The following is a 27,598-nucleotide window of genomic DNA, read 5'->3' on the forward strand; positions in this document are numbered from 1 at the left end:
GCAAGTGGAGTGTTCCTGCTGCAGCTGTGTTGTGTTTCCCCACCACAGTTCCTCTGTTCCATCACAAACTCCTTAAATTCTCTTCTGCTTGTGCCTGGCTCTGCCTGTCCCGGGGCTGCCCTGAGGGCTCCAGCTGTGGTCTGCCGAGGTGGCTACGAGGGTGGGCACAACCCAGGGCAGGAGGAACAGGAGCAGGTTCCCCCTTCTTTAAGGCCCGACGAGCAGCGGGAAGCGCGGGTGTGCTTGGAGCCTTCGGCTGGACCGCGGTCCCTCCGTGGCATACTTTGACAGCAAACGCTGGTTTTGGCCCTGTGTGACCCGAGGCGGTGAGAGCAGCAGGACTGGAGCCGCCGGGCTCTAAAAACCACCGGGGCAGGCTCCAGGCTGGATTCCACCGACCCCCGGGCTCCCGGGTAGGGTCTGGGCTGGATTCCCCGCTCCCCGTGCGCCGGGGCAGGGTCCGGGCCGAATTCCGAAGCTCCCGGGATGCGGGGCAGGGTCCGGGCCGGGCTCCGCCGCCCCCCGTGCTCCGAGGAAAGGGTCTGGGCCGTGCTCTGGGGCAGGGTCCGGGCTGGATTCCGCAGCTCTGGGGCAGGGTCCGGGCTGGACTCCACCGCCCCCCAGGCTCCGGGGCAGATCCGGGCCGGTTCCGCCGCCCCCCGGCCCCGGCTGCAGCGGCGGCGCTCGGACGGCAGAGGGCGACACCGCGCCGCGCCCGGGCCCGCCCGCGCCCCCCGGGATCCGCCCGGAGCCTCCCGGGCCCCGCTCCGCCCGCGACACCCCCGGGACCGGCCCGGTCCCTCAGCCCCGGGCCCCCGTGGGGTAAAATCGTGTGGGGCCGTGCGGAGCTTCCCCTGCTCCGTGCCGTATCCTCCGATCCCCGCGCTGTCACATCTGTGTCCCCACGGTGACCCGGCCCGGAGCGTGTTAATCTTCACATCTGCTCCTCGACACAGCCTGGGCATCCCCCAGCTCTCCTTCCTCGGGGCTCTCAGTTGTTTGCTCGGGGTCTGCAGGCAGCGTGTGTGGGGCAAATCCTGCCCCAGCGGTGTGCCAGGAACCCCGTGGCACCGGAGGAAACTGCACCGGGGCACATCAGGGCAGGGGAAAGCTGCCCCGTGGTTCTGTCCCCTCTCCTGGAGCTCGAGAGTATTTCCAGCTCTCGGCTTCCCACAAACAGCCTTGACATTCTGCACAGGCCGCTCAGCTGCGCTTCAATCACCCGCAGTTATCAGCCATGGGTGGTTTCTGGGTTATTTGTTTCCTTCCCGACATCCGGCCTGGAGCAAACAGCCGGGATGCGACTGTCCCTGCTCCCACCGGGGAATTGCTGCGCTCCAGCCTTTGCTCCTGTCCCCATTCTGGGTTTCAGCATGTCCCCAAACACAACGGGAAGCACCGAGAGCCCCCAGGACGTCGGAGGCTCAGGAAATACAGCCAAATATCTCAGTGGCTAAATCAGCTCACCCTATGTGCTCATCCCGGTGTCTACTCCATCCACAGGCTCCTGGACGTCCCTGCTTCACCTCAAGAACCCATCTCGCCGCCGAGCCAAGCCGGTTTGTCCAAGACGGTTTGTCCCGTCTGCACAAACCCCCGCCAGCGCAGCCAGCACATTGCAGAGGAGGAATTTTCCTTTTTGCCCCTTTTTTTCTCCTCGGGACATAAGCCCGAGGCGGGTGGGACTCAGGCGGCTCCCAGAGTGGTCTCGCTCGCTTTCTTCTCCCCCTTCCCCTCGGCGCAGCCACGGCGGGGAGCCCGGCCAGGCGGGGCGGGCACCGGGGGGCTCGGGAGGGCCGGAGGAAGCGGCGGGGACCGAGTGGGGTTTGGCTCCAGAGGGGTCCCTGCCCCGCCGAGCCCCACACCTGCCCCGGGCCCACCGCTCCCGCCCCGCCCCGGCCCTGGGCGGGGGCACCGGGCCCCGCTCCCGCCCCGCCCCGCCCGGACTTTACCTCCCGGCCGGGCCCGCGCCGTTCCGGGCCATGTGAGCCGCGGGGCCGGGCCGCGGGGCCGCAGCGGCTGCGGGATGGAGCGCAGGAAGGTCTTCGTGGCGCTCGACGTGCTGTGCCTGGCGGTCGGTGAGGGCTCCGTGCCGGCGCTCCCGCCGCGGGCGGCTCCGGAGCGGCTCCGGTGGGGCTGGGCTGGGCTGGGGCCGGCTCCGCGGGACGTACCGGGGCTCCGCGATCCCGCCGCGCTCTGCCCGGTGTCCGGCACCTGCCCGGCCGGTGTCCGGTGCTCAGGGCCTCCACTGGGAGCCACCGGCGGCGCGGGCGCCTCCCGCCCCAGCCCTACCGGGCTCCCTTGGGGGTCCCGGTTCTCGGGGCCGTTCCCTTTTCCGGGAACGGTCCCACGGAGGGGTGGGAGCCCGGTTTGTCCCTGTCCGGGACGCTGCGGGAGGGTCCCTCGGCTCGGGCGGCACCGGGACGGCTCCGCCGCCGCCCTGGCCGCCTGCCCGCCGCCGAGCCCGGCGCTCCGCGGGACGGAGCGGAGCCGGGCGGTTCGGAGCGCCCCTTCCAGGACCCCCTCCGCTCCCCCCAGTGCGGGTAAATGTTTCTAAAACTGCCGCAAGGAAGTAACGAATTAAGACGGACTGAAAATAAAGGCCCGACTCGGGATCGCGGCTGGAGCTTCCCCGGCTGCGGGGCGGGGGCAGGGGCCGGGTCCCGGTTTCCCCTCCCGTGGGCCGGTCGGTGCTTTATATTTTTAGGGGAGCTTTTTTTGGAGGATGAAATTATCCAGAAAGAAAATTGGTGTCTAATTTTGAGCTGAAAATGGACGTCTGAGGTGTGCGGGGAGGGAGGAGGGACTGGGGCCGGTTCCCTGCCCCCGGCGGGGGTGGCGGGACAGCCCCCGGTGCTTCATCCCCGCGCTCGCTCCCGTTCGCTCGGTGAGCGCGGGACCCCCGGGGCGGGGACGGGCGGGGACAAAGGTGCGGGATCCCGGGAGACGGAGGAACAAGGAGAGGCGGAAACCACCGGGAAAGGCGGAACTGGGAGAGGAGCCCGGCCTAAGGTGGCCTCCGGGGAGGGGGGGGCCGCTTCCCTGGGGAGCGTCCTGGAGCTCGTCCTTGGCTGTCCCTGAGCAGGGATGGGGCACGGCTGATGTGCGGCACAGGGACCCCAAAACCCCTCTGGATGTGGGGGTGCTCCTGTCCTGGGTGAGCTCGCAGCTGCCCCAGTGTGCTGGGTGGAAAATCCTCCTCGTCCAGGCTGACCGGGCAGTGCAGCCTCTCTGCAGAGCCCCCAGGAGCTGGGGGAGAGGAGAGGCTGACAGGAGGATGAGGGGAGCAAACCAAGCGCACTGTGCCTGGACTGGGTCATGTTCAGCATCTCCCAGCCCTGACTCTCCTGGAGCTGCTGTGAGGGCTCTGCTGGGACCATCTGGGGGCCCTTCCCTGCCATAAACACGTTTACAAGCCGCCTGTGCTCATTGATTTTATCAGCTCTGCCTTCCTAGGCTGGGCAGTGTGAGGAGAGGGCACAGGATCAGGCCTTGCCCCTGCTGTGCCTGGGGAGGAGCGGGGCAGCCCTGGGGGCTCTGTGGGTGCCCGTTTGTGGCTGTCTCCTGTGGTATCTGGGTGCTGCAGGCATCTGTGAGCTCTGATAGGGCCCTATCGCTCTCAGGGCAGTGCACTGGTGGGTTCAGGTCCTGCTGCCCTGGGTACAGGTGGCTCAGGACTTCATCCTTGGGGAGGAATCCCTCCCTGGCATCGAGGAGCAGAGACTTGGGGGTGAGAGATGTGTGCTGGCTGCTGTCCCCAGTCCTCACCTCTCTGTGCCTTGCAGCGTCTCTGCCTTTCGTCATCCTGACTCTGGTGAACTCCCCCTACAAGCGAGGCTTCTACTGCAACGATGACTCCATCCGCTACCCCTACAAGGCAGACACCATCACCCACGGCCTCATGGCCGGCGTCACCATCAGCTGCACTGTCATCATTGTAAGGAGCTGCCACCCCTTCCCTCCAGGACAGGGTCGTGTTGTATCTGGAAGCTCAGCACAGCCACCTCCAGAGCCCTGGAAGGGCAACAACACCCTCAGCTTGAGCCCTGCTCTGCTTGGGGGCAGGAACTCGTGCTGGAGTGGGGAGAGCCACATCCCATGGGACTGGTTCTTTGCAGGGATGGGGAGAGGCTCTGTGGGCTCCTGTGCAGGTGGATGCTCTGCCACAGAGCCAGAGCATCCTGCACCCCTGGGGAGCTGCTCATTGTCACCGTGTTCACAGGGGTCTTGGGGTGAGGGAAGAGATGAGGATCTGACTTTGTTTTAGAAGGTTTGATTTGTTATTTTATGATATATATTACATTAAAACTATACTAAAAGAATAGAAGAAAGGATTTCATCTGAAGGCTGGCTAAGAATAGAAAAAGAAGGAATGATAACAAAGGCTTGTGCTCGGACAGAGTCTGAGCCAGCTGACTGTGATTGGCCATTAATTAGAAACAACTAACATGGGCTAATCAAAGATGCACCTCTTGCATTCCACAGCAGCAGATAACCATTGTTTACATTTTGTTCCTGAGGCCTCTCAGCTTTCTCAGGAGGAAAAATCCTAAGGAAAGGATTGTTCATAAAAAGATAGATATCTGTGACAGCTCATAGCCCCCAGCCCTCATCTCTCCCCCCTGCTCCCTGCAGATCTCATCAGGGGAGGCGTACCTGGTCTACACTGAACGTCTCTACTCCAAATCAGAATACAACAATTACCTGGCTGCCCTCTACAAGGTGGTTGGCACCTTTCTCTTCGGGGGGGCCATCAGCCAGTCCCTGACTGACCTGGCCAAGTACATGATCGGCCGTCTGAGGCCAAACTTCCTGGCTGTGTGCAACCCTGACTGGTCCAAGGTGAACTGCTCCATCTATGTGCAGCTGGAGAACGTCTGCCAGGGAGAGAGCAGGAATGTCACCGAGTCCAGGTGAGCCATGGATGTGTCTCTTCCACCTGCCCAGCAGTGCTGGGCTTGCAGTGGCAGCCCCAGCTGAATATTGAGTTTCTCCTGTAGCATGGCAGAGCCTGGGGATGGGATGGGTAGGGGTCTTCTGGGGGCTCGCTTGTGGTGGTGTTCACAGGGGTCTTAGGATGAGGGAAGAGACGAGAATGTTGACTCCATGTTTCAGAAGGCTTGATTTTTATTTTATTTATTTTATTTAATTGATTATTTTGATTTTTATTTATTATTTTATTATATAATATTAAAACTATACTAAAACTATATTATATATAATATAATATATACTATATAATATACACTATATTATATTAAAACTATACTAAAATAATAGAAGAAAGGATTTCATCAGAAAGCTAGCTGAGAATAGAAAAGGAATGAATAACAAAGGCTTGTGACTGATTGAGACAGTCTGGACAGCTGGACTGTGATTGGCCATTAATTAGAAACAACCACAATCACAGATCCACCTGTTGCATTCCACAGCAGCAGATAATTATTGATTACATTTTGTTCCTGAGGCCTCTCAGCTTCTCAGGAGGAAAAATCCTAAAGAAAGGATTTTTTTAGAAAATACCATGGCTACACTCGCTCATGGCCTGACCCATCCTTTTTTACCCCACAGACTGTCCTTCTACTCAGGACACTCCTCCTTTGGGATGTACTGCATGATGTTCCTGGCGGTGAGTGCCGTGCCCGAGCTGCCACAGCTCCCACACCCAAACCCCCCATCCCTGGGGGGCTGCTGACCCTGCCCTGGCTGATTCCTGCCTTGTTTTCCCCCCCAGCTCTACGTGCAGGCCCGCCTGGTGGGGAAATGGGCCCGGCTGCTTCGTCCCACCATCCAGTTCTTCCTCATCGCCTTCGCCATCTACGTGGGCTACACCCGGGTGTCCGACTACAAACACCACTGGAGTGATGTGCTGGTGGGGCTGCTGCAGGGGGCTCTCATTGCCGTCCTCATTGTGAGTGTCCCCTCTGCAGCCTCCTGTCCCTCCTGTCTCTCTGGGAGCCCCTCAGGAACCCCTGAATTTGGCAGACAGCAGGGGACACTCTCTTGTGCCCTAAGGGTGCTGAAGGCAGCCAGGCTGGTGACCTTTGCAGCAGAAGAGATGCCAGAGACATCAGTAGAGGGTAAAAGGGCCAACTCCTAGCAGGGGTTAATCCAAGGTTTTATTTGGAGTTCCCACACCTCAGGGGGCTCCTGCTGAGAGCCCAGGGAGAGGTGCCAGGGTTACATTTAAAGGGAAACCTAAAGTAGATCAAGTGGAAACCTAAAGTAGATAACATTTTACTAACCAGTAAGAAAAATAAGGGTATGGATACTGGGGAATGGACATTTAGGACAGCCTATGGAGAAACACTTGGGGGGTTGACCCCTGGCTGATCACTCGATGTCCTGGACCGAAAGTTCTAGATGGAGGGGATGGGATGCTGAATGATTGACAGAGAGCCAGGGTGGGGATTTGGGGATGATCTCATCCAAGGAAAAGGGATCACACAGGTAGAGGGAGGGGGTACAATCTGGGACAAACCATTTGGGGAAAATACAGGGATACAAAACCAAAACTATTACTAAATATAAAAACTACAACAAGCTCCTGCCTGGCCTGACCAAGTGTCCCCAAACCCTCTTTTTTTAGGTTCACTACGTCTCTGACTTCTTCAAGCAGCGTCCGCCCCGGCAGTGCGAGGAGAAGGACCCGGAGCGCAAGCCCAGCCTGCCCCTGACCCTGACTGACCCCGAGCACAATCACTACAGCTACAGGGGTGCCCCGTGAGCCAGCCCTGCCCCTCGCCGTGCTCCTGGCTCTGGGGACAGCTGGCTCTGCCTTAACCATTGCCTCCACGGCTCTGGTGCCTCTGGCTGACACGAGTGGGACAGCCCTGCCTGCTCCCACTGCCATGGTGCTGCCAGCACCCTGCCCACGGGGAGGGGATGTCCTCCCCCCCCGTGCACCTGAATCACACCCCAAGGCTGCTGTCCCAGCCCTCCGTGGGGAGGGAGGGGAGGGTGGCACGTGGGGGTGTGTTTATTGGGCTGGCAGAGCACACTGAGCGAAGAGCAAACTCCTTGGGTGGGAAGGCTGAGCCTGCCTGGGCCGAGTGTGTGCTGTCCCTGTCAAATGATCCAGCCATCCAAGTACAAATCCTCACAGGCACACAGGGAGCAGGACGGCTGCTGGGCTAGCTATAGTGTTTTGGAAAGGATTAAAGCAATCCAGAGCTCTTCTCTGCTCCATTGATTACCTTTAAGAGCAGCCCTGCCCGCCAGCAGCTGCTGTGAGCAGAGGGTGCCTGGGCAGGCTTTTCTCTGGCTGTGCCCAATTCTGCAGTGCTGGGAGCCAGAGCTGGTTGCCCCCTGCCTGCTTCATGCCTGGCTCGGGCAAGGAGCTGCTGCTCCAGCCTTTGTCCCTCCTGCAGCTTCAGCTGATGCTTTAGGGTGTGTGGCGGGGCTAGGGGAGACATTTTCTGTGGTAAAGGAAAATAAATGGGGATGTGGAGCTGTCCAAATGTCCTGGGAAAGTGGGGGCAATGGGTACAGAGCAGTCCCATCACTGACACGTGGCTGCCTCCAGCACTGGAGTGCTGTGGGTCTCTTTTTAAAATACATGCATTTTCATTATGATGTTGTTTTTAAATTAGATCATCCTTAAAGAATGTCTGTGTCAGGCCTGTTCTCTTTATTTTTTCCATGGATGCTCCTGGCCTTGGAGTGGATGGGCTGAAGTGTTTGGTTTTGTTTTTTCCTAGAGAAAGGTGTCTGAAGCCCCTCAGCTGTAGGTGGGTGTGACCGTGTTCACAGGGGTTCTTGGATGAGGGAAGAGATGAGGATGTGACTCCATGTTTCAGAAGGCTTGGTTTATTATGATATATATTACATTAAAACTATACTAAAAGAATAGAGGAAAAGGTTTCATCAGAAGGCTGGCTAGGAATAGAATAGCAAAGAATGATAACAAAGGTTTGTGGCTCGGCTCTCTGTCCGAGCCAGCTCAGTATGATTGGCCATTAATTAGAAACAACCACATGAGACCAATCACAGATCCACCTGTTGCATTCCACAGCAGCAGATAACCATTGTTTACATTTTGTTCCTGAGGCCTCTCAGCTTTCTCAGGAGGAAAAATCTTAAGGAAAGGATTTTTCATAAAAGATGTCTGTGACAGGTGGGAGCTGTCAGGGCTGCTAAGCCACTCTCCCAGTTGGGCTGGACCTTGAGCCAGGTGTGCTCCTTGCCTGTGAGGTGCCACATTCACCATTCACAGGGGTTGTGCTGGAGCTGGAGAAGAGCTGTGACCATCGTGGGGCTCCAAGAGCCATCCCAGCCAGCTCCATCCTGGCCCTGCCCTGATCCAGGAGCTTCCTGCACTCCCCAGCACCGAGGCTCTGCGAGGGAGGAGGGAAGGGAAAGCAGGGAGAGGCTCTTGGAAAAAGTGACGCTGTGTGCCTGCAGCTCCTTGGCTGGGGGAAGGCAGGGAGGGAGCTGGGAGCAGCTGCCCTGTGTCCCTCTGCTGCCCAGGAGCTGGGGACAGGTGACAGTGCCAGGCTGGGGGGTCTGGGGGCACAGGGAAGGAATGAGGGACAGTGTGAGGAAGCCTTGGGGTGCCCCCAGTCCCTTTGGGGGTGGGATGGGCAGTGCCAGGGTCGGCTCTGGCCCACGCTGAGTGCGGCTCCTGCGTCCTGCTGGCAGCAGCAGGGAGCCCCGGGCTGGCTGCGTGCTGTTGATGTGCTTGTGCAGTGTGGGTGACTCCAGTCTAGACAAGCCCTGATCAAAAACAACCTCCCTGTGTGGAGGGAACTCCCTTTCCCTGACGCTGCTTTTCTGTTTTCCTCCAGAGCTTTCTTCCCACCACCACTTCCCCGCGCCCCCAGCAGGGTCCTTCCCCCACCCCAGCCCTCCAGGCTGGTTCTTTAATGTCTGTTGGTGTAAAACAAAGCTGCAGGAAGTGCCAGGGCAGGGTTTGCAAACAAAGCCCTGCGGAGGCTCAGCAGCTCCTGGAGCCGGGCGGTGAGGCACAGCCCAGGTTTGGGAGCTGCCTGCTTGATTTTTCCTTTGGTTTGCTGCGGTGCCCAGCAACTGCCCCAGCTCCTGGCACTGCCTCGACAGCTCCTCTGCCCAGCCAGGAACGTGCCTGCTCCCTTCCCTGGAGATCTGATTGCGCCCCTTGGATGCAGCTCTGGAAAAACCAGCCAGGCCACAATGCTGCAGTGTGTGGTGGCTCCCAAGGGCAGGGCTGGCTCTGCTTGGCTGCTGCATCCCCAGCTCACAGCTGTGCCCTGCTGAGGGATGGGCTGAGACCTGACCAAGCTTGTGGCATGCCAAGCCACATGTAAGAGCTGCAGGAGCTTCCAAACCCTGTCCAGGCACAGCAGCCGGCTCCAGGTGTGTGTGAGCGTGTTCACAGGGGTCCCAGGATGAGGGAAGAGATGAGAATGTTGACTCCATGTTTCAGAAGGCTTGATTTATTATTTTATTATATATATTACATTAAAACTATACTAAAAGAATAGAAGAAAGGATTTCATCAGAAGGGTAGCAAGGAATAGAAAAAGAAGGAATGATAACAAGGGTTTGTGTCTTGGGCTCTCTGTTCAAGCCAGCTGACTGTGATTGGCCATTAATTACAAACAACCAACATGGGCCAATCACAGATCCACCTGTTGCATTCCACAGCAGCAGATAATCAATGTTTCCATTCTGTTCCTGAGGCTTCTCAGCTTCTCAGGAGGAAAAATCCTAAGGAAAGGATTTTCCATAAAAGATGTCTGCTCCAGGTGTGCTCCCTGGCCCATCTCTGCAGGGACAGGGGTGCTGGCAAGGAGCCTGTGCTGGCTCCTCAGCCCCAGAGCTCCTGGGGAAGGCAGAGCAGGTCCCTTGTGAAGTTTGGGATCCATCCTAGGCCTGGTCAGTGCTGCTGCACTTCCAGCTGGACCCTGCTGTCTGGAGGGTCTGAGCTCCTGGAGAGGCTGGGTTGGGCTCCTGAGGAGCTGAGGGGAAGGGAAGCAGGGTGTAGGGGAGGGATAAGGCCTGTGTGCCTCTTTCTTGGTTCAAGGCTCCAGTTTGTACCTCGCCGGATGGGTCAGAGCTGTTGGGAGCTCTGTCCATCCTGTTTGGCGAGTCCCAGGAAGCCCCTCTGGTGTTCAGGGTGAGCCCTGGGCAATGTGCTGACTCGTGACTGGAGCGTCCACCCTGCTCGGGGGGTGACTCAGGAGCTGGGGATGCAGCTGGGAAGGAATCCCTGCTTGTGCTGGGGCAGATTTTGCAGCGTTTTCCTGCGAGGCACGGCAGGGACCCGACGAGAGCCATCCTGTTCCCCGGCAGCGTCAGCAGCTCCACGCACCCAGCGCTCTGCCAACGCGCCTCCCTTCCAAAATAAGCTGCTTCTGGCAGCACACAGCCGGGATCTGGCTGGCAGGCCCTGCTCTAGAGGGGGCCTGGAGCTGCCTCCCCCAGCCTGTGCCTCCTGGCTGCTTCCCACCGTGCCACGCAGCATCCTCGCTCCCTCCTTCCCTCCCTCCCTCCCTCCCTCCCTTCTCCCTGGCACCCGGGACTCCCCGGGCTTGGATTGCCCCGGGCCCCATCCCCGAGTTCCTCCTCGCTTTTTTTGGCTTCTTTCCGCGGCTGAGCGGGGCAAGAGAGGCGGGCGAAGGGGCTGAGCTCCTCTGTGCCTGCTGCAGCTTCCAGGAGCGGGCAGCGGCGCTGCCAGGAAGGATGTTACTCATCCCCCAAACATCCCCTAAACATCCCCTTCCCTGGCCGGCAGCCACGGGAGATGCTGCGGCCAGATGCGCCTGAGGTGGCCCCGGCTCGGGGATGTGCCGGGGGACACCGATACCATCGCAGCCTCGGGTGGGATCTGGCAGCCCCTGCCCACACCGAGTGGGCTTTTCCCCTCCGGGCCGGACCGGGACGCGCGGAGGTGGCGGCGCTGGCCCGGGGGGGTTTGGGAACCCAGCGCGGTGGGGACACCAGGGATGGAACCCGGGCTGGGGTCTCCGAGCAGCCCCGGGGGCACCGGCTGGGAACGGGCACTGTCCCGTCCCGCCGGGGCGGCAGGGGGCAGCAGGAGCCCGGCGGAGCCGCCGAGCGGAGCCCCGGTGCCCCGGGCGGAGGAGCCCCCGGTGCCCCGGCAGAAGAATCCCCCGGTGCCCCCGGTGCCAGAGGAGCCCCCGGTCCCGGCAGCGCCGCCGCCCCAGCTCCGGTGCCGCCCGCGCTGCCCAGCCCGGCCCGTCCTGCCGGGACACTGCGTGGAGCCAGATGCTCCTCCAGCCTCTCTTCCTCTCCTTCTACTCCTCCTCCTCCTGTGATCCCCCCAGCGCTGCCTCCCCCTCTCCCTTTAATCGACGTTTCCGCCGAAATGCGCCGGTTCCACGGATTCCTTTGATCTCGCTGAGGGAAGGAGGGAGCCATAGAAGAAATTAAATCTGCGCGGGAGGAGGAAAGGGGAGAGGGAAGCACTCTCGGGGGAGGCTGTTAAATGTCGCCTCTTTCTCACCAGAGCAAGAAAGAACCTGTCTTGGCCCGTGCCTGTCCCGGGTCACCTGCGCTGGGCTCTGGGGATGCCCCTGGGCAGGGCAGGGGTTGGGTTGGCACCGCTGGCGCTGTCCCCGCCGCGCTGGCATGCGGGGAGCTGGCAGGCGAGCCCGGGGAAGCAGCCAGAGGCTACGAGCAGCAGTTTTGTTTGGTTCCCTTTGCCAGGGGCGGCGCGGAGCTGCCAGGGACGCCTCGCTTGGCTGCCGAGCCCCGGGCCCTGCGGGGTCCTGGCTCGTCCCACGGGCCCTGGGGCAGCTCTGAGGGGTGAGGGGAATGCTCTGGGTCCTTTCCTGCCACGCTCTTGCCATGGCGTTTCTGCCGGTGGCTCCGGTGACGGCGGGGATCGCCCCGGTGCTACCGGGAGTGCTGCCTGCTGGGCACACACCGTGCTGTGAACCAGATCGTGCCAAAGCTGGGCACACACCGTGCCAAGTGGTGCCAAAGCTGGGCACACACCGTGCTGGGAGCCAGGTCCTGGCAAAGCTGAGCCTCGCCCTGTCCCTGTGCCCGTGCTGCGATGCACAGCCCTGCTGATGGATGCAATGGGATGGAGGAGCTGCTGGTGAGGACAGCAGAGGCGGCAGTGACAGGATTTTCCTCATCAGTGCTGGAATGGTGTGTCCCCACCCCTGCCAACATCGGGAGAGCCCAGCTTGTCCCTAATCCCATATCCTGAGTGCCTGAGGCCTCCCCAGCGCTGCACAGCGAGGGGCTGAACCTGGGGCAGGTCCCTGCTCTCTTCTTCTGCCTTGGTCTCGCCACTCAGCCAGGCCCTCACGGGTGTCTTGGCCCCCTCAGCCCCATGCTGTAATGCTGGGAAGCAGAAGGGCAGGGGGGACAGGATTCCCAGGCTTGGAGAGAGGTTTAGAACAGAGATGGTGCCTCAGTCCAGCTTTAAACTGCTTTTTTTTAATTATTTTTCTATTTTAATATTTTGCCTTAACGTGACCTTGGCCAAATTATTTCCCCTCCGTTTGAGATTTATGGGCCTCTTCCAGAAATGATCTGTTCTGTCTACGAAAATAGACACGGTGCTGTTATTACATTTTAAAATATAATAAGGCTTGGGAGACTGCTCTCCTGCTGCTGCTCTCCCCAGCAGCTCCAGAGCACAAACCCCACTGGCTGCAGGTGTGGAGCAGTGAGAACAGGGGCATCATCAGATCCAGAGTGGGGGAATCTCTCCCTGCCTGCCCTCAGCAGAATCCCGGGGCTGCCGGGGAACAGAATGGGCAAAACGGGGCTAAACGAGCTGGGCTTCCTTGAGGATGGACCCTGATTCAGTACAGGCAGCAGGACCTGGCTGGAAGCTGGAAAATCCCGCTCCAGCCCGAGGGGCCAGCACAGCCCATCACCCCCAGGAGTGCTTGGGGCAGGCTCAGGGCGGCCCTTGCACGGTCCTGCTCTATCTCAGAGGGTTTGCCGAGGTTGTGATTGTTATTGTTCTTCTCTTCCAGGGGCTGGAGGCAAGTTCCTGTCGTTCCTGTGGCTGAGGAGGGGCTCAGCTTCTCCCAGCCCGTGCCCTGCCGGTGCTGTGAGCCGAGGCACCGCCAGCAGCACGGCGGGGACGGAGCTGTGGGGAGCAGGAAAGCGCTGCTCGCCTGCTCCTGGATTAAGGTTAAACAGGGGGAGAGGCTCCTCACAGCTGCTGCTCCTCGAATGTTTTATTTCCTGCTCACTGTAAGCCTGGATTGACCCGCAGCAGCAGCAGCAGCAGAAAATGTCCCGAGCAAGCAGCGATCTCCCCGAACGGAGTCAAAGCAGCAGAAAATCCACGAGGAAACCCCGAGTGGGCTGCGTGCACCACGGGGAGCTCTGGGAGGAGGCGACAGCGCTGTTGTGGGGCTGCTGCGATGGGGACACGAGTGTCCCTTTCCCAATTCCCAAGGGATGTGGTGTGATGGCGGGGAGCTGGGCGCTGTCAGAGCCCAGAAACAGCCCTGGCCCGGGAGCCTTTCCCAGAGCTCTGTCTGGCACAGGGGCGCTGCCGCTCCCGCCATCACACGGGGCAGGGAATTCTCGGTGAGGCGGGACCTGCGGCCCGGGGAGGGATGCGTGGGTGGTGTCGGGTTCGTTTATTTTCTTAATTAAAAAAAAAAACAAAGGGGAGAGGGGGACGGACACGGAGCGAGACACGACGACTTCTTGTGTTTACCACCAAAAAGCTGCCCGGGACGGCGGCTCCGGTGCAAAGTCCCGGTTCCGTTTTGCGGGTAAAGCCGCGGTGCCGGAGTGCGGGTTCGTGGGTCCGTGCAGTGCCGGGGATCCCGCGTGGGGCGGCGGCAGCGGCCCGACCCCGGTACCCTCCGGTCCCGCAAGGGTTAAACCGCGGCTCCGCCCCCTCGTTCGCCGCTCGGCCTCCCTTGATTGACACCCGCGCGCCGGCCGGGTTTGGGCTGACCAATGGAGAGGCAGCCCGGCGAGCCCCACGTGGGGGCGGCCGCGCTGGGCGCGTTTCCATTGGCTGGCGGCGGGGGCGCCTGCCCGCACGGGCCAGGCCCCACGTGGAGCTGGCGCTCGCGCCCGTTCATTGATCGCGCTCCGCAGAGCGGCGGCCGCGCGGGCGGGGCGGGGCGGGGCGGGGCGGGGCGGGGCGGGGCGGGGGCGGGGGCGGGGGCTCGGCCCGGCTCGGCTGCGCTCGGCGGGACTCGGCTCGGCCCGGCCCGGCTCGGCTCGGTTCGGCTCTGCTCGGCTGGACTCGGCCCGGCCCGGCCCGCCCCGCCGCAGGGCGCGCGCGCCTGCGGCCGGGGCCGGGTCTGGGACCCGCAGCGCGGTGAGTCCCGTCCTGTCCCGTCCCGTCCTGTCCCGGTTCGGCTCGGCTCGGTTCGGCTCGCTGTCCGCCGGCCGCGGTCCGGCCGCGCTCGGGGCTGGGTGTGCGGCCAGGCCGGTGCCGCCCCGCGGCCGTACCTGCGGCGGGCGGCGCGGGGCCATTGTCTGCGCGGCGCGGGGGGGCCGGGGCTGGGCGGCTCCGCCGAGCCGGGGGAGCCCCGGGGCCCTCGGTGCCCGCGGGAACGGGGGGGGGGCTGCGGGCGGGGCTCCCGGGCAGCGCCGGGCGGTGACCCCCGGTTCTTCTCCAGGGCCTGATCCGGAGCTGGGAGCGGTGTCCCGGGCCTGTCCCGCGCCTGCGGCGGGGCCCGCGCGGCCGGAGGGTGCCGGGCCTGTCCGGTGCCGAGGATGTTCCCGCAGAACAGGCCCCCGGTGAGCCCCCGTCCCCTCGCAGCGGGGCCAGCCCGGCCCTGCGCCCCCCGAGCCCGGTGGTGCTCGGTGCTGACCCACAGCCGAGTGCCGGTACCGCGGGTGATGCTCGGAGCGATGCTGGGGCTCTACCCCAAGCGGGTCTGGGCTTTGTGGGGTGCCCGGAGCGGGATTCACCGGGCTGTGATGGATGGTGGGACGGGGACGGGCAGGCACGGAGCTCAGTGTGTGGTGGCCACCAGGTCTGTGCCATGCCCAGTGCCACCCGTGCCCGTTCATCCCTTCTGGCTCCGTGGTCACACCAATGCTGACGAGGCCCTTGGTGCCTGGTTGGGAGCAGTTTCCTCTCCAGTAACTCCTTGTGCACCCTCCTGCATGTGCTGCCCTCCCAGATGTGCCCTGGGGTGCAGGGATGCCCGGGGGATGTGCCAGCCTTGCTGGGCAGCAGCAGGAGGTGACCCTGGAGATGCCATCTCTGCCTAGGCCCATCTCCAGGCACCCTCTGCTGCCTCAGGAGCTGCTGTTGCTGCCAGTGCCATCCCCAGCACCCCCCAGTCCCTCAAGCTGACTTACCCAGAGACCTTGGATCGCATCAAGGAGGAATTCCAGTTCCTGCAGAACCAATACCACAGGTGAGAAGCTGCCAGAGCTCACCTGTGTGAGCTGGGCACTTCAGTGGTGCTGGCCAGCAACAGGCTCCTCCTGGCACTGGGCAGCACTGCCCAGTGTGGCTGGTGGGACTGGTCCCTCCAGAGGATGGCTGTGCCAAGCATCACCTTGATAGCTTGAATTGAGAGGGGGGAAAATCAACCTTTGCCTGCCAAAAGCTCCAGGAGGAGGTGCTGGCTTCCAGCAGCCAGAGCCATCACTGGGACCTGGAGTCCCTCTGATCCCTGAGACTGCCCAGCCCCACCCTGGGTCCTCGACCCTACTGCCCAGCATCACCTCCCCTGGGGTCCCTCTGATCCCTGAGGCTGCCCTGAGGATCAGCCTCACCCCCATTCCCCTGGAGCCCCTGGAGTCTCTGAGGCTGCCCAGCATCACCTCCCCTTCCCCACACTGTGCAGGTTGGAAATGCAGCTGAACTTTTGCAGCTCACTCCATTTGGGAAGCAGATGCTGGGGAGGGGGTGAAGAGTCCGTGCAAATTGCTCCCTGATGCCCAGATCCCTTTGGTGTCCACCTCCTCTTCATCAGCCCCTTCCTGCCCTCTTTCAGGTGTTTTTCTGGGCTTGTGCTGGGACATGGGATTGGGGCTGAGAGGAGGCTGAAGCCTGTGGTGCACTGGGAGGGCTCCTGCTCTGTCCATCCTCTCACTTGGGAGCACCAAGGGGGGGAGTTTGCTCCTTCTCCTTCTCTCTCCTCTTTATTTTCACAGCTTGAAGTTAGAATGTGAAAAGCTGGCAACAGAAAAAACAGAAATCCAGCGTCATTATGTCATGGTTAGTGAGCTCCACCTGAAAGGAGAAGGGTGGTGTGGGATCTCCTCTGAACCATCAAAGGACATGCAGGGATGCTTCTCCTTCCCTCTGCTTTTGGGTTCTGTGGCCAGGCCCTGAGATCTGGTTTTCTGGCTGTTCCTGTCTGGTTTTCCCCAAAAAAGATCCATGATGTTGGAGCAGGACGTTCTGCCTCAGCTTGTGGTGGCAAACCTGCTCCTGGGTGGGTTGTCCCCATTCCTGGAGGACTCCTGGGAGGGCTGTGTCCATCCTGTGGGTACAGCCGTGTGCCAGAGCCACCTCTGCTGTGCCAGAGCCACCTCTGCCATGCCACAGACCCCTCTGCTGTGCCACAGACCCCTCTGCTGTGCCAGAGCCACCTCTGCTCTGCCAGAGCCACCTCTGCTCCTTGGAGAGGAGCTGGGGACCCCGCTGTCCCCATGGCCTGGCCACACCACGGCTGTTGGTGGCCAGGCTGAGCTGCTGTGCCAGCACCACAGAGGATTTTCTGCCTGGGAGCTGCCCTGGTCTCCAGAGCTGAGCTGATGCTGATTTCTCTCCCTCACAGTACTACGAGATGTCCTATGGCCTGAACATTGAGATGCACAAACAGGTGAGCCTGGCTGGCTTTGGAGCTCTCTCCACCTCCTTGGTCCCAACTCCCTGGCCCCATTTTGCCACCTGGGCTCTTCACAGACAGCATGGGAAGCTGCTCCCTGCTGCAGCCCAGGAAGCTCAGTGTTTGTGGGGGATGTGTCCTCTGCCCTGTGCTTTGTGTTGCTCTGTGCCGCGGCCTTGGCTGCCTCCTTAGGTGCCCACAGAGGTCTGTGCCCTGGTTTTGGGTTCAGGGTGCCCTGCCTGGGCTGTGGTGCCTCCTTAGGTGCCCACAGAGGTCTGTGCCCTGGTTTTGGGTTCGGGGTGCCCTGCCTGGGCTGTGGTGCTGTTGTTGTGTCAGGCAGGGAGGGGTGGGGGAGGATTTGTGCTTGCACGGCCGCTCACACCGGTTGTGAGTGTTGTGAAGGAGATTGGTTTATTCCTCGGGGCAGGGTGGGCTGCAGGGTCACAGCAGGCTGAGGGGCTCTGGAGCCACACCTTTACAAGTGGGGCAGGGCTGAGGAGCATTCTGGAGAGAAAGGAGGGTTTGTTTTGTGGGGTGGGTGCTCTCCGGGGGCTCAGCGCTGCGCATCCTCCCTCGCTGCTTCCCCTCCCTCCCTTCCCTTCCTCCCCTGAGCCGAGCTCCGGGTCACACCAGCTGCTCTGAGACAGAAGGTTTCTCCTCATCTATTTTTAAAGAGGCTGCGGAGGAGCCTGGCGAGGAGGCGCCGCCGCCTTCCTGCCCGCCCCGCGCCCGCCGACGCCAACTGTTGCACGGGAGGGCAGTGCTGGCCCTGTCCCCGTGCCAGGGCGGGATGGCAGCCGCTCCTGCCAGCTCTGTGCCCGCTGGGAGGGTGTTCTGCCCCTCTGGGGTGCCCTCCTTGCCCTGGCATCGCTGCTGATGCTGCCCTTGTGAGGGCAGTTCTGGGGTCAGTTCTGTCTCTGCGGCAGTTCTGGGGTCAGTTCTGTCCCTGGGACAGTTCTGGGGATCTCTGGGACAGTTCTGGGGTCATTTCTGTCCCTAGGATAGTTCTGGGGTCAGTTCTGTCCCTGGGGCAGTTCTGGGGTCATTTCTGTCTCTGGGACAGTTCTGGGGTTGATTCTGTCCCTAGGACAGTTCTGGGGTCATTCCTGTCTCTGAGACCCTTCAGCCCTTGGTCTCCTCTGGAGGATCAGAGGGGTGTCTGGGTTCTGCCCCCTCCTCTCATCCCTGTGCTGGCTCTGTGGTGCTTCCATCCTCCCCACCAGGATGGACAGGAGCTCTTTGGGGCTTGGGGCAGCGTGCCCAGGGTCTGCCCGGCCCTGCAGAGCTGCGAGCTGCTCTCCTCTGGCTGCTGTTCCCTCGCAGCCCTCTCAGGCTGTGTTTTCTGCCAGCCCCAGGTGCCGCTGGCCGCTGGCCAGGGAGCTGTCGGCACTTTTAACAAGGGCCCTGAGTGTGCTCTGACAGCCAGCGGCCATTGTGTGGGAACACAACGGGAACCGGCTCGGCGCTGTCCTGGGGGGGATCGGCTCTGTGCCTCCTCCCCTTGCCCCAAATCCTGCCCTGCTCACGGGCACGGGCGGGTCCTGAGCGCTGCTGGCTGCCCCAGAGCCCCCATGGCCATGGGCTGTGCTGTGCCTCTGTCCCTGCTGTGCCCCATGAACCCGGTGCTCATCACCAAGGGCCAGGTGTGGAGTTTTCTCTGGGTTTATTTGGGGGGAAATGGGGCTGGGGTCTGGCTGTGCAGTGCCTCTGTCCTTGCTGTGCCCTGTGTCCCCAGGTGCTCATCACCAAGGGCCAGGTGTGGGGGTTTCTCTGGGTTTCTTTGGGGGGAAATGGGGCTGGGGTCTGGCTGTGCTGTACCTCTGTCCTTGCTGTGCCCTCTGTCCCCATGTACTCATCACCAAGGGCCAAGGTTTGGGGTTTTCTCTAGGGTTTTTTTGGGGAAAATTGGTCTGAGACCCCATTGGAAAATGGGGCTGAGGTGTGGGGTTTGGCTCTGGGTTTTTCTGGGGGGAAATGGGGCTGGGGGCTGGCTGTGCTGTACCTCTGTCCTTGCTGTGTTCCCTGTCCCCATGTGCTCATCACCAAGGGCCAAGGTTTGGGGTTTTCTCTGGATTTTTTTGGGGGGAAATGAAGCTGAGGCCATGCTGTGCTGTACCTCTGTCCTTGCTGTGCCCTGTGTCCCCAGGTGCTCATCACCAAGGGCCAAGTGTGGGGTTTTCTCTAGTTCTTTTTGGGGGAAAATGGGGCTGACACCCCATTGGGAAACGGGGCTGAGGTTTGGGGTTTTGCTCTGGGTTTCTTTGGGGCAAAATAGGGCTGAGGTGTGGAGTTTTCTCTGGGTGTTTTTGGGGCAAAATGGGGCTGAGGTGTGGAGTTTTCTCTGGGTTTGTTTCAGGAGAAATGGGGCTGGGGTCTGGCTGTGCTGTGCCTCTGTCCTTGCTGTCCCCTGCGTCCCCAGATGCTCACCAAGGGCCAAGGTTTGGGGTTTTCTCTGGGTTTTTTGGGGGAAAATGGGGCTGGCTGTGCCATGCCTCTGTCCCTGCTGTCCCGTGTCCCCAGATGCTCATCAAGGGCCAAGGTTTGGGGTTTGCTTTAGGGGAAATGGGGCTGGGGGCTGCCTGTGCTGCTGCAGCTCTGCAGGCAGCCCCAGCCTTGGCAGGAGAGGATCAAAACAAGAACGAGCAGGAGGCGTTAATTTATTATTTTTTTTTTATTGTTGCTTTGTTTTTTGGCGTGGAAAGGGGCCTGTAGCTTTCTATAAAAGCACCTCCCCGAATCTGCCTGGCCTTGGACTCGCTCACCGAGAGCCGGAGGGGAGGCGACGCCGGTGCTGGTGGCTGGGGGGGGGCTGCAAACAGCGCGATCGTTTTTCATGCTGAGAGCGTTAAAGTGCCAGTAAATTGCACATTAACGAGTGCGAGTGAATTGGAGGCAGCTCTCCCCAAGGAGCTGCTGCCCATCAGTGCATTAGGGAAGAGAATCCATCACTGCCGGCCCCGGGAGACAGCTAAATCCTTCCCAGAACTGCCGGCTGCCAAATCTCCTCGCTCTCCCCCCTCCTCCTCCTCCTCTTCCTTTCTTTTCTTTCTCTTTTTTTTTCCTCCCCTCCTCAGAAGGGGAAGTGAGGGCAGGTGCCAGATTTGTTTCTGTGCTTTGGGGCTGGCAGGAGCAGAGCAGCTGCTCTGGAGGGCAGCAGGGAGAGTCCCTGGCTCTGTGTGCCCACCCCAGCCGTGCCCCCTCGCCCTGGCACTCACCTGGGCATGGGAGGTGTGCCCAAGGTCCTGGCAGAGACATCCAGGGCTCAGTTCTGTCACTGAGGTGTGCCCAAGGTCCTGGCAGACATCCAGGGTCAGTTCTGTCCCTGAGGTGTGCCCAAGGTCCTGGCAGGGGTCAGTTCTGTCCCTGGGGTGTGGGAGATGTGCCCAAGGTCCTGGGAGGGAAATCCAGGGCTCAGTTCTGTCCCTGGCAGGTGTGGGAGATGTGCCCAAGGTCCTGGCAGGGAGGGGCCTCAGGGCCCCCGCTGGCAGGGGGTGCCATAGGAACATGGGGCCCCAGAAGCTGGCAGGGGGTGCCATAGGGCCCCAGAAGCTGGCAGGGGGATGCCATAGGGCCCCAGAAGCTGGCAGGGGGTGCCATGGGGCTCTGGAAGCTGGCAGGGGGTGCCACATGAACGTGGCACTGCACAGCACGACGCTGCTCTCCCTCCCCACCCTCTGCGCTCTTGATTGCCGGCGGCACTCGAGTGCTGCAGAAAAACAGCAGCTGGAAGGGGAGCACCTCTCCAGGGCTTCCTCCGGGCTGGGAGGGCGGCCAGGGGCGGGTGTGGTGCCACAGGAGGGCAGGGGGACCCTGCAGGGGCTGCTGGGCTGGAGGCTTGCTCAGCACTGGCCTCTGTGCCATAGGCCTGGGGGGTTTCATGTCCCTGCCAGGGAGGAGCTGGAAGCCATCCCAAGGCTCTCAGGGTGGGGATGGAGTGCGCTGGGTTTGAAGGAGGTGATGTTCTGAACAGGAATTGTCACCCCAGGGTGTTTCTGCTGAGCAGCCCCTGTGCTGGGTGTCAGCACCCTGAGATTGCCCTCACCCCCATGGTGAGGGGGCTCTGCTGGCAGCATTGGGGTCCCTCAGGGTGGCCCTGATGGGCTCTGTGTCTCTCTCCTCCCCTGGCAGACGGAGATCGCCAAGCGGCTCAACGTGATCTGCGCCCAGCTCATCCCGTTCCTGTCTCAGGAGGTGGGTGAGCCCTCGGGCCCAGCCAGGTGTGCAGAGCTCCTGTGGGGCCCAGGGGAAGGAACCAGGCTGCCCCAGGCTGCCCCAGGCTGCCCCAGCCCCTGTGTTTGTCCCCACAGCACCAGCAGCAGGTGGTCCAGGCTGTGGAGCGAGCGAAGCAGGTGACTATGACCGACCTGAACGCGGCCATCGGGGTACGTGAACCCTCTGCCCGCCTCTGCAGGGCCACCCTGGCATGCTGGCACCTCCCAGGCTCCTGCCATCCCTGGCCTGAGCCCCTCTCCTGCCCCTGGTGCAGCTGAATGGAGGGGAGGAGAGAGGCAAACCAGGCTGGTTTGGGGCTGCCAGCAGCACTCGGGGTGCAGGAGATGCAGTTTGGGGTGGTGGCTGGTGTGTGTCACTGTGTCCTGACACCCTGGGTGGAGAGGGGCACCACCATCCCCACTCAATTATTCCCTCAAGACTGCAGCAGGTCCCACATCCAGCCCAGGGTGGGAGGGATGGGGTGGCCCCCAGGACATTCCTGGGGACACCCTGGGTGCATGCCCTGCTCCCCCATACCCACACCCCATTGCTGACTGTCCCAGGGCTGCCTCCTGCCCCTCCCTTGCCCAGCAGCTGTGCTGGCACAGCCCTTTGACTCTGCCCTCCCCTCTCCTCTCCAGCACCAGCTGCAGACCCAGCACCTCTCCCACCACGCTCCCCCCATCCCGCTGACCCCCCACCCCTCTGGAATGCAGCCCGCTGGCCTGGCTGGCATCAGCAGTGCCTCGGGGCTGCTGGCACTCTCGGGGGCACTGGGGGCCCAGGCCCAGCTCCTTGCCAAGGATGACAGAGGAGTCCATGACACGGAGCCCAGGGGTGAGTGTGGGGGAGTGTTGTGGCTTGAAAAGGAAGTGAGGTTTTTTTGGGAGTTTGGTGGTCAAACCATGTAATGCTGAGATTTGAATATTGGCACCTGGTGTGGTCACTGAGGACATGGATACCATGGCAGGGAGGCAGAGCTTGGGGTGGCTGAGGGGATCTGAGTGAACCTGGGAACTGATGGTGCTGGCTTGGGGCTCCCTCTGCTCCCTGTGCCCTTCTCACCTGGGCACTTCCCTGGGCTGGGGGTACCTGGCCACGCCTCAGGGCTGCCAGCTGGGCTGGAGGGGCAGGGGGCTTGCAGCTGCAGGGGGTTTGGGTGGGAACGTCCTCCAGTGACAGCACCCTCGTGGGAGGGGGGTGAGGTGGGCTGGTGAGGAAGGCTCTAGGACCACACTGCTGCTGTCGTGCTGGTCTGGCCCTGCTGTGAACGCCCCAGCAGCCATGGGTGAAGTGGGTGGCATTCCTGGGGGACTCCTGGTGGTGACACTGTGTTCCACTTTCCCTCCTCCTCCTGCTGCTCCTCTGCGTTGCCACAGCGACAGACCGAGACCCCGGCCCTGTAAGTGCCTTTCTCTTCTCTTGCACCATTCTGTGGTGGCACTGGCTGTGCTCAGGACACAGGGCTGGGCTGGGGCACTCCATGCTCCTGGAGGCAGCCCTGCCAGGAGCTGGGCAGAGCCCCCCCAGCCACTGGCACTGTCCCTCACCCAGAGCTCCCTGGCGCTGTCCAACGGGGAGCGCGCACGAGCCATCGCCGAGTACCTGAGCAGCAGCAAGAAGAGGAAGGTGGAGGAGAAGGAATTTGTTACAGACTATGTGAGCCCAGGGCTGGGGGGCTTGGGGTGACCCCATCCTCCCCTGTGGGGTGAGGAATGGAGCTGCCTGGCAGGCAGGAGTGAGGGTGGCTGCAGCCCCTCTGGCTCCAACCGTGCTCTGCGTTTCAGGGCAGCGATGCAGACAAAAGTGAGGACAACTTGGTGGTGGATGAGGTCAGTGTGCTGGGACACTGGGAAGGGTCTGGGGTCAGTGTTCTGGGGCACTGGGAGGGCTGTGGGGTCAGTTTATGCTGTCCATACCCGAGGGTAGGACTAACAGGCTGCTTCAGGCAGAGGTGGGCATCACAGGGAGATGCCAGTGGCAGCTGTGAGCCCCAGGATCCAGGCTGGCAGCCTGACCCTTGCTTGAACCACCAGCTCCCCATAACCTGGGACATCCCTGCCCTCCAGCCTGCTCTGCTCCCTGCTGATTTCCCTCCCTCCCCAGGACCCCTCTTCCCCGCACAGCGTCCACTCCTACTCGTCCCGGGAGAACGGGGTGGAGAAGGTCCCGCTGGGCAGGAAGGAGGCCGTGCCCCTCAGCCCGACCTCCATGGCCTCCTCCAGCAGCACGTCCCCATCTCGGAGCAAGGATGCACCCACGGTACGTGTGACTCACCTGGGGCTGTGCTTGTGGCCTTGCTGGGCTCAGCTCACAGAGTGGCCATGGGTCCCCCTGCCTCCAAACCCATGGGTCCCCCTGCCTCCAAACCCATGGGTCCCCCTGCCTCCAAACCCATGGGTCCCCTCACCTCCAAACCCATGGGTCCCCCTGCCTCCAAACCCATGGGTCCCCTCACCTCCAAACCCATGGGTCCCCTCACCTCCAAACCCATGGGTCCTCCTGCCTCCAAACCCATGGGTCCTCCTGCCTCCAAACCCATGGGTCCCCTCACCTCCAAACCCATGGGGAAAGTGCTGGAGGGGCAGAGAGGTCCCACAGACCCTTCAGCACTGGCTGGGCTGGGCTGTCAATGAGGGTGAGCCAACAGGGACCCCCTGGCAGGGGTGTGATGCAGTTGCCACCTCCCCATTCTGTTCCTGGCAGGTGGAGAAGGCAGGAACACCCAGCCTGAAGTCCAGCACGCCCACCTCCCAGGGTGACACCCTGCCAGGCTCCAGCAGTGCCCAGCAGTTTCGCCCCACCGCTGCCAAGGTCCCCGTGGACCCTCTGGGTGAGCTTGGCCCCGCTGGGGCCCGGGTGGGTCTCCAAGCTCTGTCTGCTGGGCCCCATCCCTTCACTCTGCCTCTCCCCCAGCAGCCCTGGGCTTGAGGAATCCTCTGGGAGTGCAGAGCCCCTACTCAGCCGCCTTTGGCTTGGCCCACCCTGCTGTCAACGGGGACGTGGCCGGGAGCGGCGCCTACGCCAGCCTGCACCTCATGTCCCCGCAGCTCAACGGGGCTGCGGCCGCCGGGGGCTACGGGCGCTCGCCCCTGGTGAGTGACCCCGTCCCCGTGGGGCTGTGGGGTCACAGAGTGTGATCCAGCCTCACCCCACTGTCCCCTGCAGGTGGGCTACGACCCGCACCCCCACATGCGCGTCCCAGGGCTGGTGGCCGGCATGCAAGTGGGGAGCTCGGGCAAGCCGTAAGTGGGGCTGGGCTGGGGGGGCTGTGCTGGGGGAGGAGGGGATGTGGTGGCTTCTGGGGGGGAATTTGGGCTCTGTGGACAAGCTGAGGGCAGCAGGGAGCACAGCCTGGGGAAAAGCTGGGCTGTGGTTGTTGTGTGCCCAACTGGCATCACTGGGTGTGTTCTGTTCATGGCTCTGACTCCAGACTGTGCTGCCTGTGTTGGACCTGTGTGGCACCAGCCCTTGCCCAGGCAGGATCCTGCTCTGCTTCTTAGTGCTCTGCTCCCTTCCAGTACCTTCTCCTACCATGTCTTCTGCCTCCAAACTGTGCTGCCTCTGTTAGAATGACATGGCACCTGCTCATGCAGGATTCTGCTCTGCTTCTCATTTCTCTGCTTCTCACTGCTCTCCTCCCTTCCAGTGCCTTCTCCTTCCATGCCCTCTGACTCCAGACCATGCTGCCTGTGTTGGACCTGTGTGGCACCTGCCCACGCAGGATCCTGCTCTGTTTCTCAGTGCTCTGCTCCCTTGCAGTGCCTACTCGTTCCACGTCAGTGCAGACGGGCAGATGCAGCCGGTGCCTTTCCCCCCCGACGCCCTGCTGGGCTCCGGCATCCCCCGGCACGCGCGGCAGCTGCACACCCTGAGCCACGGCGAGGTGGTCTGTGCTGTCACCATCAGCAACTCCACCAGACACGTCTACACCGGGGGCAAGGGCTGCGTCAAGGTCTGGGACGTGGGGCAGCCGGGCACCAAGACGGCCGTGGCTCAGCTGGACTGCCTGGTGAGGATGAGGAGGAGGAGGAGGAGGAGCAGAAAAGCCTTTGGGCTGGGGCTGGCAAGGGGAATGTGGCCCTGCTGCAGTGGAGGGGACAGAGGGGCCTTTCCCAGCTGCAGTGGGAGAAGGAGAAGTGTCTCCTGCAAGGCCCTGTGTGCTCACCATGTCCTCCTTGCCTTGCCCTGCTGCCTGTCACCCCCGTTCAGAACCGTGACAACTACATCCGCTCCTGCAAGCTGCTCCCCGACGGCCGCAGCCTGATCGTGGGGGGGGAGGCCAGCACCCTGTCCATCTGGGACCTGGCAGCCCCCACGCCCCGCATCAAGGCTGAGCTCACCTCCTCTGCCCCCGCCTGCTACGCCCTGGCCATCAGCCCTGACGCCAAAGTCTGCTTCTCCTGCTGCAGCGACGGCAACATCGTGGTGTGGGACCTGCAGAACCAGACCCTGGTCAGGTGAGTTTGGGGCAGGGGCTGCAGGGCAGGACTGCTGGGGACTCCTCGGGCCAGGCACCCCTCAGTCCCTGCAGCATGTCCCTGCCTGCCCCTGTGTGTAACCCTGGCCATGGGGCAGTGCCTGTCCTTGCACTCCTCACTGCTGGCTGCTGCCCTGCCCACGCTCCATGCTGCAGGTGCTGCCTGCCCTGCCAGCTGTGCCCTCTCCCTCTCCATCCCCCTCTTTCCCAGGCAGTTTCAAGGCCACACAGATGGTGCCAGCTGCATTGACATCTCCAACGATGGCACCAAGCTGTGGACAGGGGGGCTGGACAACACCGTGCGCTGCTGGGACCTGCGGGAGGGCCGGCAGCTGCAGCAGCACGACTTCAGCTCCCAGGTAGGGCTGGAGCCCTCTGGCAGCACCCTGGGGCCAGCTGGCACCTGCTGCTGGGCCACCGTGTGAGCCTGTGTGTCCCCTCAGATCTTCTCCCTGGGCTACTGCCCCATGGGAGAGTGGCTGGCCGTGGGCATGGAGAGCAGCAACGTGGAGATCCTGCACGTCACCAAACCCGACAAGTACCAGCTGCACCTCAACGAGAGCTGTGTCCTCTCTCTCAAATTCGCCTCCTGTGGTAGGCAAACCTCTCCTGGTCCCCCTTGCTCTGCAGCCTCATGGATGCCACCCCTACTTCTGTCTGTGTGTCACAGGGCTCGTTGCACTGGGGGCAAGCATTTGTTCTGGTAGCCAGCCCTGTCCTGGTGGTGATGGTCAGAGAAGGGGTGTCCATCCATCCCTCTTGGAGCAGTGCTGGCTGCCGGAGCCAAACTCCTCTCTGTGCTCCCTTGGCTGCCTCTCTCTGTGTGTTTCACAGCCTGGGCAGGATCTGCTGCTGGCTCTGGTGAGGTGACATGAGGCTGTTTTGTCCCCGCACAGGGAAGTGGTTTGTGAGCACGGGGAAGGACAACCTGCTCAACGCCTGGAGGACGCCCTACGGAGCCAGCATCTTCCAGGTGAGGGCTGGGGTTCCTGGGCTGAGGCTGTCAGGTGCTGCCCAGCACAACCCAGCTCTAATTATGTGCCAGCCCCATAAATTCACCCCTGCAGCCTCCCCAAGGAAGGGAGGATTGGGACCTTGCTCTGAGGCTGCTGTTTGTGCTTTCCCCCTGTTCTCTGCAGTCCAAGGAAACCTCCTCAGTCCTCAGCTGTGACATCTCCACAGACGACCAGTTCATCGTGACGGGCTCAGGGGACAAGAAAGCCACAGTTTATGAGATCATTTACTGAGCCCCAGAGGTGCCAACTGCAGGACAGGCAGCTGTCCACGGGGATGGACAGGTGGACTCTACCTGCCCTGCTGCTGACTTCCCAAAGAACGTGCAGCCAGTGGCTGAGGCATCCCAGCTGGAGGAGAGAGGAGAGGGGTGGAGGTGGCCCTGGGACCATGGCCAGGCATGGTGCAGGCTGCTGCTCGGGGTGGATTTCCTGGGGACTTTCTCCTTGTTTTGTTCTTTGTGGGTTTTTTTCTAAATCTAGACTGTGGGAGTTGGAGATGGGGGGGGAGGTCTGGCATTGTTAGGGGTTTTGTTTGGGTGCTTTTTTTAATTTTTGTTTTTTAACTTTTTGTTGTGGGGTTTTTATTTGTTTAAGGCTCTGGGTCTGCCAGGGTGGATGGGCTCTGGCCTCACTTCCCTCTGTGCCTCCCAGGGTGTATTTAATAATAAAAACAAACCAAAAAAAAGGCAGCTGTGCCTTGTCCTGGGCAGTACCCTCGATGCTCTGTGGGGGTGGGATGGACCCAGGTGGGAAGGGGTGACACCACAGCAGGAACCTTGTCCCTTTTGGTCACAACTTGCTGCTCCTTTCCTGTGCTGAGGAGGGTCCCAGGGGGCTCCTCAGTGGGCAGAGCCCATCGCTGGCCCTGCTGGGGAGCAAGAGCAGCAGCGTGGGCACAGCGTGGTGCTGGCTCTGCCATGCCCCAGTGGAGCAGCCTCGGGCTCTGTGGGTGCGGGGGAGAGGAGAGGCCAGCCCTGGAGGAAGTGGTTTGTGAAGGAAATGAGACGTGAGCACTCAGCGCCTGCCTTATCGGTCTGGCTGCCTGCCAGCACTGCCGTGGGCAAGCAGGGCTGCTCCCAGGAGCCCGGGGCTGCCAAGGGCTGCGGTGGGGCAGCTGCTCTGGGCTCCTGCCCCCAGCCACAGCTCACCACAGG

The 27,598-nt window shown here is 61.8% G+C and overlaps 2 protein-coding genes across 6 annotated transcripts; both read left to right on the forward strand.

Moving 5' to 3' along the window:
* The first annotated feature begins 1,936 nt into the window (after positions 1–1,936).
* PLPP2 (phospholipid phosphatase 2) lies at positions 1,937–7,594 on the forward strand. Of its 2 annotated transcripts, none has more exons than XM_030966613.1 (6): positions 1,937–2,078; positions 3,786–3,937; positions 4,636–4,913; positions 5,572–5,629; positions 5,735–5,911; positions 6,590–7,594. In XM_030966613.1, the coding sequence occupies exons 1-6, from the start codon at positions 2,027–2,029 to the stop codon at positions 6,725–6,727; spliced, it is 855 nt and encodes a 284-aa protein (XP_030822473.1). In that variant the 5' UTR covers positions 1,937–2,026; the 3' UTR covers positions 6,728–7,594. The 2 variants fall into 2 exon arrangements, with proteins under 2 accessions (XP_030822473.1, XP_030822474.1); XM_030966614.1 differs by having other exon boundaries at positions 1,943–2,074.
* Positions 7,595–14,153: 6,559 nt separating this feature from the next.
* Positions 14,154–27,133, forward strand: LOC115914299 (transducin-like enhancer protein 1). Of its 4 annotated transcripts, none has more exons than XM_030966751.1 (21): positions 14,154–14,257; positions 14,562–14,682; positions 15,163–15,311; positions 16,057–16,120; positions 16,686–16,730; positions 20,865–20,927; positions 21,044–21,118; positions 21,590–21,785; positions 22,328–22,350; positions 22,503–22,607; positions 22,736–22,780; positions 23,055–23,210; positions 23,655–23,781; positions 23,865–24,043; positions 24,117–24,193; positions 24,711–24,960; positions 25,161–25,408; positions 25,640–25,787; positions 25,872–26,022; positions 26,325–26,401; positions 26,568–27,133. In XM_030966751.1, the coding sequence occupies exons 2-21, from the start codon at positions 14,659–14,661 to the stop codon at positions 26,673–26,675; spliced, it is 2,310 nt and encodes a 769-aa protein (XP_030822611.1). In that variant the 5' UTR covers positions 14,154–14,257; positions 14,562–14,658; the 3' UTR covers positions 26,676–27,133. The 4 variants fall into 4 exon arrangements, with proteins under 4 accessions (XP_030822611.1, XP_030822612.1, XP_030822613.1 ...); XM_030966752.1 differs by having other exon boundaries at positions 23,868–24,043; XM_030966753.1 differs by having other exon boundaries at positions 21,044–21,085.
* Positions 27,134–27,598: the final 465 nt, after the last annotated feature.

Source organism: Camarhynchus parvulus, chromosome 28, assembly GCF_901933205.1.
Source record: "Camarhynchus parvulus chromosome 28, STF_HiC, whole genome shotgun sequence".
Classification (NCBI taxonomy): domain Eukaryota; kingdom Metazoa; phylum Chordata; class Aves; order Passeriformes; family Thraupidae; genus Camarhynchus; species Camarhynchus parvulus.